The sequence below is a fragment of the Orbicella faveolata genome, unplaced genomic scaffold (assembly GCF_042242905.1).
Source record: "Orbicella faveolata isolate gen_17 unplaced genomic scaffold, um_ofav_v1 contig_3, whole genome shotgun sequence".
NCBI lineage: Eukaryota > Metazoa > Cnidaria > Anthozoa > Scleractinia > Merulinidae > Orbicella > Orbicella faveolata.
The window spans coordinates 22,837,226-22,847,650 of record NW_028301558.1 but is presented as its reverse complement, the minus strand read 5'-3'; the positions used below and the strand labels follow the sequence as shown (position 1 = coordinate 22,847,650).

The window sequence follows — 10,425 nt, the reverse complement described above, 5'->3', positions numbered from 1 at the left end:
CGCTGACTTACCCAGTTTGACGTTTGGCCGAGGGCTTGGGCGTTTCGCGTTTAGGAAATGTAATATTGCATGGGATTGATTTCACAGAGTCACGCTTTTTTGTCCAGGGTCTCAGTTCGAGCCGAAGATGGCAAGGTGTTGGTCTTATTCCTGGTAAGAAATCGACCTAACCCCGTCTAAGAGGTCTTTAAAACCATGGTCTTTAAGTATGGCCAAAAATGTACTGAACAGATACAATCGCAAGCTCAAAAATGCCTCGGCGAAACTACCAAGTTCGACCAAGTGGTTAGCAAACGTACACAACCAAGATGTTATCAGATCTCCGGTACAGCCATCATCTTCCTCATCATTGGACTGATCGTGGTTATTTTATGTCGCCGGTACGTGAAAGATGTCTTGGAATGGCTCCAGAATCTGGACGAGTGGCAAGGAATGCTGCTATTTGTAATCATGTTCACGGTAGTCTCTTTTCCTATGACATGGGGATACATTTTATTAAACGTAGCAGCAGGCTACTTGTATGGATTTATTCTTGGATCTATGGTTGTTGTTGTTTCTGTCCTGTGTGGTGCGTCAACTGCATTCATCGTTTGTAGAAGATATTTACGAGATTTCGTTCGCTCAAGACTGGAGTCGGACAGTTTAAAAGCGATCATGCGGGTCGTGGAGGGAAAACGTGGTTTTAAAGTGATTGCATTAACAAGGCTGACCCCTGTTCCGTTTGGATTGCAAAATGGACTATTTTCGGTAAGTTAATACTGCAATAAAGCCATAAGGCGTACTGTATTTTCGTCACATGGAAAGCCATTTTCCGACATGTGTCCTCGCGTGTGTTCGTTCAGGTGTTTCTGCAAACAGCTGGCAAAATACTAGAGCTTTGTTTATCTTTTACTTTCTTGTAGCTACTTTTGGTGGAATCATTTGTTCCCGTATGTACTACATTTTAAAGTACTGTTGATTTTTACGGTTATAAATACTGGTAAATACTTCTTTCAGCAAATTATTCAAGCGTGCATAATTTGACACTTAAGTAAGCTACGGTAATACCCGCAGCTTAGCACCCTCCCCTTATAGAAGTAGAAATTTATCATACTACACCACACAAATATAACTAAATTGGAACACGCCTAAAACACCCACTACAGCTTAGGTTTTCAATCAGTGAATTTTTTTAAAAAGACCTCAAAAGCAAATTCTTGCCTCAAAGTTTTCCTTTGGAATTCAAACAATCTGAAAGGGGACCATAATTTCTGAAAAAAAGTCATTTTTTAGATTAAATTTTAGAGATATTTTTGGAGTAGTCTTTGGTGTAACATGATAAACTATTTTCACTGAAAAGGAATGAAAATTGTGAGAACAATTTAAAGAATTCACTGCATGTGCACATGCCCATAATTTGATGATGATGGTGTGTTGTTTGCAGCATTTCAATAAAAATGTCTCAAAGCAGAATTAGGCCATGTTATTTGAATTTATGCAGTAAAAAGTGGGGGTCACCATGTTCATTTGCAATAAAACAATAATTTATTTCTTTGTTATGCTTAGTTTGAAAAATCTGTTTATGTGTGTATGTGCATGCGCTCACGTGCAGGGAAATTGACACAAGGAATTATGTGCAGTAAGAATGTGGAGTGCAATTCAGTTGAATCACCTCAACCAAATAAAAGATATATGGAAGTTGGACAAACCACTGATTATTTTGTGTCCAGTATTATCTGCAACATTTAGTACATGTTAATATTGTGAAAAGGAATTCAAAATTACTCCTTAGTCCCTGATTAAAAATGTTTCTAGACAGTGCTGTATCAAATCAAAGGTATAATTAGTTTTTCTTTTTTCCCTCACCAGGTTACTAATGTCAGTACACCTAAATATGTAATTTCATCTACACTTGGGCTTTTACCTACACAAGCGTTGAATGCATACATGGGATCTACGTTTCGTTCTCTGGAGGATGTTGTGCAAGACCAGTCTGGTAGTTACATTTTACTCTTTGTTCAATTCATTATCAGTATTCTGCTGATGACGCACGTAATTCGCAGAGCAAGAAAGGAATTAAATAGAACTTGTGAGGAGATGGAACCAGATGTTTTAGCAAATGGTCATGTGATAACAGCTGTACCAGAGCAACTTCAAAGAATTTCTTCAGAAAAGAATTTTGCAATGGACATTGATGTGGAAGCCCAGTTGGAAGAAAAAGAGTTTATTGACAGCAACATGAAGAAAGGCCACAAGAGATCAAAATCTGCGTCTGCTGTGCTAACTGCAGTAAATGAAATTTCAAAAGGTGCTCAAACTCCTTAGCTAGTCTAACTTGTTGAAAACGAGCTTGCTTATGTTATGTTGAAGTTTGGCAATACTGGATGTTTCACACAAACTTGTTTTAAATTTAAATGGAAATGTATAAATCAATTTCCTGTGATAGCTTTTTAATACATGTATAGGGGAAAGGGTGGGCAATTTTATTTGAATATTTATAAGTTTGAATAACACAAACCACTCTTAACTATTTGGTTTGATGTAGGTTTGTAATTTCAAACAATTCACAAACATTTTGTCGCAAACCTGACAGTGTGTGGTCCTCATGCATTATTCCATATTCAAAAAAAATCTGATAAGGGCTCTGATCAGATCTATTAAATGCATTCAATGTTATTTACAAATCCTGTTATGTCTAAATCTTAATTTTACTGGTAGTGTTATAATAGCATTTGAATTTGCTGAAAGGATATAATTAATCAGGAAACAAGTTTTGATATTATTATTAATGCAGTCCAGTCCATTTCATAAAGAAATGATCCACTTGGATATTAATATATTATTACACTCAATGCAGCATATCTCGCTATTTAGAAGTATATTAAAACCAATCTATTTCAAAAGTTATTTTTTTGAAGAAAAAAAGGACTAAATTATTATGCGTGCACAGAATTACCAAGGCCACAGCTTGTTAAGCAAACAGTGAAAACAAAATTCAAACAAAATAAGGTAACATTAACTGTAGTGGATATAAGCTTCAATGTGGCTATTTTTTTTCCTATTCTTCATTACTTCTCATGTAACAAACAAAGGATTTTACAGCTTAGCTAGATTCCATTATCAACATTGCTTTCCTTGCACCATACATGTACTTAATATTAACAGGGATCTGGTGTTTACCATAGCTTTTGTTAGAATTTCCAAAGGATTAGTGCCATTAAATTAGGTTCTGTTTTTCTTTTTCTCATTAGGATAGAATTCTATAGAAAAGATGCTGTACAATAAGGATAACGTCCTTCATAGTCATGAGCACATATTTAATACTAAAAATCTTTTATATCTTTTCACACATTTTTTGGACTTTGTGTGATGGTGAATAAAATGATACAGTAATAAAATAAATCAACTTCATTCAAACTTACACTTACATTATGCAGTTGTCCTCTTTCACTAGATAATTTAATTTCCAGAACTTTGTGTCATATTGTGAAATTTCTATTTTTATTTTTATCACAAAAGTATAACTGTATAGTGTTCAAATTTCAGTAATAAACAAAAGCAGTACATTTTGACTGTTTCTGTCACCTCGTCTTTTTTATTGTCATCTTCGTGACATATTCTAGGACTAGGTGTAATATGAGAATTACAACAATAACATGGTTTAAAGTTCATCATCATCGTTGGAATAAATAATTTTTTTCAAGCAGTCTTGAGTTGTGATTGACTTCTGACTGTTATATATAAAGTTGATTATCTAGAATATACACCATAAGTCACTCAATGCAATCCCATGACAAGTGAATAAATACCATAAATCCTTGAATTAGTGCCCAGGGTGCTTATTTACAATGTAGGAGAAGACGGGGGGGGGGGGGTGCTTATTTAAGGGAGGGGCTTAATCGAGGTAGGTAGGTAAAGTCTGTACACAAGCCAAGTGGCCCATCAGGCCAGAGCTTATCCCCGTTTCTGTAGCATGAAGCGACTAGGAGTATTTCTACTCCCCCCTGGATGAGATGCTAGTCCATTGCAGGGTTACCCCCAGCATTAAGTTCGCCGGTACCCATTTATACACCTGGGTAGAGAAAGGCACTGCGAGAGTAAAGTGTCTTGCCCAAGTACACAACACAATGTCCCCAGCCAGGGGTCGAACCCGGATTGCTTGATCCGGAGACGAGCGCACTAACCATGAGGCCAACCATGGGGCTTAATCAAGGGGGGCACTTATTTCACTTTTCCCAAATCGTGTTCAGATACGATTCTTGTTTTGTAATATACGCATGTGTCATAAGTCTCAGAGGGATCCTGTCTCTCTTGAAGAACTACATAATATAACACCTTTGGCCGGTCTTGGCCTGCTGCACAAGGTTGGTTGGGCCTTAGCCAATGAATCAGCAGCATCTGCTATGACGGTCAATTCACAGTGCTTGAATGAGTTGATAATCGCTTGTGATTGAATACTACCAAAACTATACCTTCTCTGTTGTCTCAATACTCTTCCATAAAATGGGGGGGAGTGGAGGGGGGTGCTTATTTTAAATTTTGGCTGATAGGAGGGTGCTTATTCAAAGGGGGCGCTAATTTGAGGGGAGGCGCAAATTCTAGGATTTACGGTACCAGTATATATCTAATTATTATTAATAATGTTTGTTCCCTGTGTTTGTTGTTTAGAATGACTAAGGGGAATATTGATTCTTGAACACTAGTGACTCACTGTGATATTTAATAATATTCAATGAGATCTCTTCAGACGAATAACACAGGGAACATGAACGTTTAAGAGCAAACGAAAGATACTTTTTTTCTCTCATTCTTTGCTTGACTACACTTGGAGTGGGGCTTTGGTCAACTGTAGATAAAATCTGCAGGCTAGCTACATATATAAATTCTGTAAAATGGAACATTTAAAAAATAAAAAACATTGTCTTTGTTCCTGTCAAGTTATAGAAACACAACTGGAGGTTTGGGAGAACAAGAAATGTTGTGGTCTCCACAAATTTTTCCCAAACTTGCATGCGTGTTTCTATAACTCCAAAGAAACATGGAAAATGTTTTCTTTTTTTTCAGAAAATGCTTTGAGAGAAAGAAAGAAATATCACATTTTTATATATTATTATTATCAAAAGGTAAATTCTCTTTGCTTCTGCCATCATTATGTCAACTCAGCTGTATTCCTATGGTTTTTAGCATGTGCTTTCTTACAGGACGTTTTCTCAAATTTAATAAACTGCGGCATTATTCTTCCATTTAGGCAAATTTCTTAAATGAAAGCATAATTCATTTCATGAAGTTCATTTCACTCGGCCACTACTGCACAGAGGCGGCGTGGCTGAGTGGTTAGAGCGCCAGATTTGAAATCCGTAGGTCTCGGGTTCAAATCCCGTTCTGACTGCTAGCTGATGTTGTTCTCGGTAGCCCCAAGCTCGACTTCTCGGCGACGCTTGCAAATAGCCAACTGGTCTGCCTCCCACCAGTTGGGATTCTTAACCTAGTTATGTTTATTTGAATATTTATTTATCACTGTTTGTTTACATTGGTCCTGAAAAGCCCCAATGGGGAGTGGTCCATTAGGTATACATACACACATACCAGGTTCCCTGCAGCTTGAGTGGAAGCAAACTTGACTGTATTTATACTGTTAACTTTTTCACAACCATTTATATTATTGTGTCACTTCATGAAATGAATTATGCTTTCATTTGAGAAATTAAAAAAGGAAGAATCAATAATTAGCTAATATCACAGGCCTCCAATGCTGAAAGAGACTCTAGCTATATGGTTCTCCTCATACATTCAATGATGCTGTTGATAAAAATTAATGATGTTAACTTTTCCTTTTTAAAACATAATTTTATAATATTATTAAAACAGAAGTAAAGAACAAAGTCTAAACAGATGTTTCAGCATGCCTGAATAATGGTTCACTTAAAAAATGCTTTAAAAAGTTAAATATTACTGTATGTCAAAAATACAAAATCTTATTAATTTTCAAGATCCCTCCCATATTTATCGGTCCTTTGGTTTCATGAATTCTCTTTTTGTTTTCTTGGAGGGTTGATTTATAGAAGGACTGTCTGATTCGAAACTAGCACCAACTGATGATCTTTTCCTTTTGGTTGAAAATTTCTTGGCTACTGTTCCCACAAAGCTTTCATATCTATAAAACAAAGACACTGTTAATTTTTTCAATCAAGGCATACCAGGGCTGCCCCTGAAAAACAAAGTTGTTGAGGAACAATTGAACAACCTATAAGCTACTCACTGTCAGATACAAGTGAAAATCAGATAAAGGCATTGTTAATGAAATAATCTCATGAGATTTTATATGACCAAATCCTTTAGCTGATAAACATGCAGTATTGTTGCTATGTTTACATTTGACTCTGTAGATGACCACTGCTTAGGTTGTCAATCAGGGATTGTCACACGACAATCCACAGCAACAACAACGACAACAACAACAACAACAACAACCTTTTTTCACACTACCTGGACCATCACACTAATGTCATCAATATTTACTGTCTGGCAGACACACAATGCATGCTAAGTCCTATGTAGACGTCATGTTGCATTTTTCTTGTATTTTGTGTTCTCTACTGGATTGTTATATCACAATATCTTGGACTGACATACAGTTAAACTGCATGTATTAGTCCCTAGGGGATCATTCCATGTTTTTGTTTCCCTTAAACCTTTTTTTGGTGCAAGTATTTTCCACAAAAGAGTGGTGATAACAGTAATAGCTGGTGGTTTACAGGGCTGTCATTAAGTTTTGAGTCAACTGTAGCCTTGATCTTCAAACCCATAACAAACTTGTTACCTTTTAGGTGAACTGCACATCTATAGTACACTCGACCAGTAACATCAAGGGAAAATGAAGGATACTTGGCTGTTGCAGGTGTTACGGGTTACAGCCCTTAAAGACAGCTGTGGTTTACAGCTAGTTCAGCTAACTTGTTCCCTAAAGTAACATTGACAACCCTACTTTTGTCAGACAGTATATCCCAAATCAATAATTTACCTTTTTGCCATCTCTTCGTCAGAAACTGTTTCTTCCCTTTCCCTAGCTTCTGATCTTGCCAAATTTTCCTCAGCTAACATCTCTTTGAACATCTTCTGTTGACAAAATTCATAGCAAACCATTGGCTCAGGACCCCCAAGCTGCACTTAAGGTGCCTACAGGCATATCATATTTTTTATTTTCTCTCCCTCAAAAAAGTAAGTTCTCCAAAAAAAACTTATATTTGAAATAAATATGAATAATTCTTTTATGATCAAAAAACAAAACAAAAACACTTGAATCAGCCACCTCTTGTACACCACTTGCACTAGTCTTCTCTTGGTTGTAGAGGACTTTCCATATACAGTGATTAAGGAACACGTGACTTCTCTTTCTGTTTCAGAGGTACTTTTCAGCATGGAATATATAATTTGAGGTAATACAAATTTATACTAAACACAAGAGACAGAGTTTCATCAGGATATCCAAACACTGAGAAGATAGTTGAAAACAGGACGCGCAGCAGAGTGTTTTTTACGAAATTCAAGGTGTTTGGACAGCCGATGAAACACTGTCTCGAGTGTTGATATATTTAATCTTCTCAACAAAAACAAAAACTAGGGAGTAAAGGGAGAAGTAAAATCCTCAAAATCTATGCTAATTAAGAGCAGGTGTCCAAACCTCCTTCATGGTTGTGATTTTCTTTGTTTTAACTTGATGAATTATCAATTAATGAGTTTGAGAAGTTATGGAATACCAAGCGAGAGCTTGCTGTCTTCAGTCTTTCACTTTTAAAGTAAATACAGGAGCCATGGCAGTGGTTTCCAGTGAGTCCTTACTTCCCTAATCAGCAGAAGGGGTGACAGTCACTTTCCATTCAATGAAAAATTCTGTTTTAAATTTCAGAATTGTTAGTGACCAGTGGAACAGAATAAATTTATCAGGAATTTCTGGAAAACCTTGTAAAGTATACCCAAATGTTCAAAATTTCTTACCTGGAATTTCTGTTCCATTAATGGAAATACAACAGTTTCTGGCTTTTCTAGAAACTTTACCTGAAAATGTCTGCACCATTTGTTCCTGATTCGAAATTTAAGGAATTTTTGGTTGAATGGATAGCTCCCAAGGTTTTGTTCAATTTAATTTTTTTTGAAGAACTTCCTTTTTGATGTAGGCTTACAAATGAGGTCTGGATTCAATTTTACCAAGTTCCAGGTTCTTGGTTGAAACGTCATTATAATTGGACTCTGAAGTGAGCACCCTCTTTGTAATTGCCAGGTTTCAGAGGAAGTCATTACATTCCAAATAAAAAATTACCTCAGCCTCCTTCTGGGGTTTTAGTTTAATCAAATGTAACACCCTCTAAGAAATTGATAGTTTATAAAGCTGTAGTTTAATGGGGTTCTTCAGTTTGTAATAAGCAAGCAAGTTTAAATATCCAAGTTTTGCATTGTGAGAAGTTGAAATGGCAGCCCGAGAAGGCTGTCACATAGGCCAAAAGATGATTTATCATTGAGTTATTGCAAACTTGACAGTCCTTAGGTTAGACAATGTATGAGCTCTAGAGAAATAACTTTTAATAGCAATACTCTATGAGAGATGTTTCTGTTACTTTACAGCTACCATATTAGCAACCGTCATATGTCTCTATACAAAAATCTTGCAATTAGAGTGAAACAGTTCTCAGAACGATGTGTGAATGAAAAACTACACAGACATAAATCTTGGCAAGGTTAATAATATATAAATCATCTATCATATTTTAAACTCTTAACTTGAGTTACTGAATGATTCATTTTTTATTTTTGACTGCATGACAGTAAAAACTAGCAATAAAAAACTCCTCCTTGAGTGACATGTTTTCTAATCAGTGTCCCTTCCTAAATGCAACCCTATTACAAAAGCTGCATATTTCAAGTCATAATTTGGCATAAAATAACCGGACAAGACAAGTGAATCACACTGAAGACTACATGTATGTCATGATCTGCTTTCCATATGAATGCAACATTTAAACATAAATTATGAAGTGATACAGAGAATGGCTGTATTACGCTATTGTACAGTTGTTGAGTTGTGTCATCTGTTGTTCTGCATTCCAATTGAGAAAATAAATGAGTGGACCATCCTTAATATTGTGTCCATGCTATCGGATAAGTGCCCTGCATTAAGCAGTGCAAAATGCTGTGCGCCCTAATTTATTCAACATGTTTAGTATTTACTGCTCACAGTGTCCCTGTCAACCCAGGAGGATAAGCAATTCATTGTGATGGTTTACTATGGGATTGCACACACAAATGTACATTAATCTATTCAGGTTCAAACATTTAGACTTACTTCAACTGTTGGGTTAAAGTTCTTGAAAGACATCCTACCACTTGGATAAAGTTCCTCACATTTGACATAACTGGGTTCAAACTCAATGCAACTTCTAAAAAAATTCAAAAATCTTGATTAGCAACTAATTTGTTAAGAAAACCACAAAAGCTGAAATGAAGTATATCGACACGTATCTCTGCATTTGATGCATGCTGTGTGGAGAGCGCAAGTGGACGATGCAACCTTTCAGGCTATCAGGTGTTAAAGGTGGAAATAAGGAACATTTAAGATGAAGTTATTTAGGAGAGTTGGCATCAACATCTCTGGCAAAACACATTAAATTCAACAGAGTAGGAGATGGGCCCAAACCCCCTAGCGGCTCATTACACGGTATAACCCTGAGAGGAAGACCTCACCTCTCCCCAACCCCCTTCTCCCAAGCACCCTAGTAGTCCAAGTAGTTTCAGAAAAGCTACCACATAAGGATATAACAAGCAACTATTTAATTTTATTAAGCTAACCGATCATCTTTTTCTTTCTCGTCCAGTACCCAGTGCGATTCTTCAATAGCACGTTGTCGCTCTTCTTCAAGTTGGCGGCGATAGTCTGATTCTGCTTTCCTCCTCATGAACTAAATATTAAAAAAGGGATGAGTAGTATTGAGCACAAGTACTTAATAGTAACAGTAGAATACCCTACCTTCATTTCCATGAGAGTTTTCGACAAAGTTTTCTTCGATGGTTGTGGAGCAACTTCGGCCGCCATGTTGAATTTTATTCTAGTTCCCAGTCCTTCGAAATTCTTTACTCCAGCTCAGCTCAGCTGAAGGCGCGCGCACTTTTTGAGTTATTTTTTTGTAAAAAAATACCTCTTAGTCGGCGTGTCGGGTATGTTATGGACGGGTCAATGGGTGAGTGAGTGAGTGAGTGAGTGAGTGAGAGATGTATGTATGTCAAACCAATCAGATTGGATCTACTATGAACAGCCAATCAAATTTCTTGTTGTAAAGGTAAATGGTACGTGAGAAACACAAGGTATGTATAAACACAAGGACTTTGGTAATTGAAAAATAAACAGTGACGTGTATGTTGCTGGTTTGTGATTTTTAGTCCGGTTTGGAGGGGAGT

The 10,425-nt window shown here is 36.6% G+C and overlaps 2 protein-coding genes across 2 annotated transcripts; one reads left to right on the top strand and one right to left on the bottom strand.

Annotated features, from left to right (window-relative positions):
* Positions 1–15: 15 nt before the first annotated feature.
* LOC110053017 (transmembrane protein 64-like) lies at positions 16–3,685 on the top strand. Its single transcript, XM_020759205.2, has 2 exons — positions 16–747; positions 1,849–3,685. The coding sequence occupies exons 1-2, from the start codon at positions 196–198 to the stop codon at positions 2,302–2,304; spliced, it is 1,008 nt and encodes a 335-aa protein (XP_020614864.1). The 5' UTR covers positions 16–195; the 3' UTR covers positions 2,305–3,685.
* On the bottom strand, positions 2,510–10,101 carry LOC110053054 (M-phase phosphoprotein 6-like). Its single transcript, XM_020759239.2, has 5 exons — positions 9,998–10,101; positions 9,820–9,929; positions 9,317–9,410; positions 7,001–7,095; positions 2,510–6,133 (listed from the first exon to the last, which is right to left on the bottom strand). Exons 1-5 carry the CDS (start codon positions 10,061–10,063, stop codon positions 5,983–5,985), a joined length of 516 nt encoding a protein of 171 aa, XP_020614898.1. The 5' UTR covers positions 10,064–10,101; the 3' UTR covers positions 2,510–5,982.
* Between the last annotated feature and the right edge of the window lie 324 nt (positions 10,102–10,425).

Excerpts from the sequence above, each read along its gene's own strand:
- LOC110053017 (XM_020759205.2), top strand. The coding sequence starts at position 196 with ATGGTCTTTAAGTATGGCCAAAAATGTACTGAACAGATACAATCGCAA. Across the intron at positions 748-1,848 it reads TGCAAAATGGACTATTTTCG|GTTACTAATGTCAGTACACC; the intron begins GTAAGTTAATAC and ends TTCCCTCACCAG.
- LOC110053054 (XM_020759239.2), bottom strand. The coding sequence starts at position 10,063 with ATGGCGGCCGAAGTTGCTCCACAACCATCGAAGAAAACTTTGTCGAAA. Across the intron at positions 9,930-9,997 it reads AAACTCTCATGGAAATGAAG|TTCATGAGGAGGAAAGCAGA; the intron begins GTAGGGTATTCT and ends TTTAATATTTAG. Across the intron at positions 9,411-9,819 it reads GAGAAAGAAAAAGATGATCG|AAGTTGCATTGAGTTTGAAC; the intron begins GTTAGCTTAATA and ends GAATTTTTTTAG.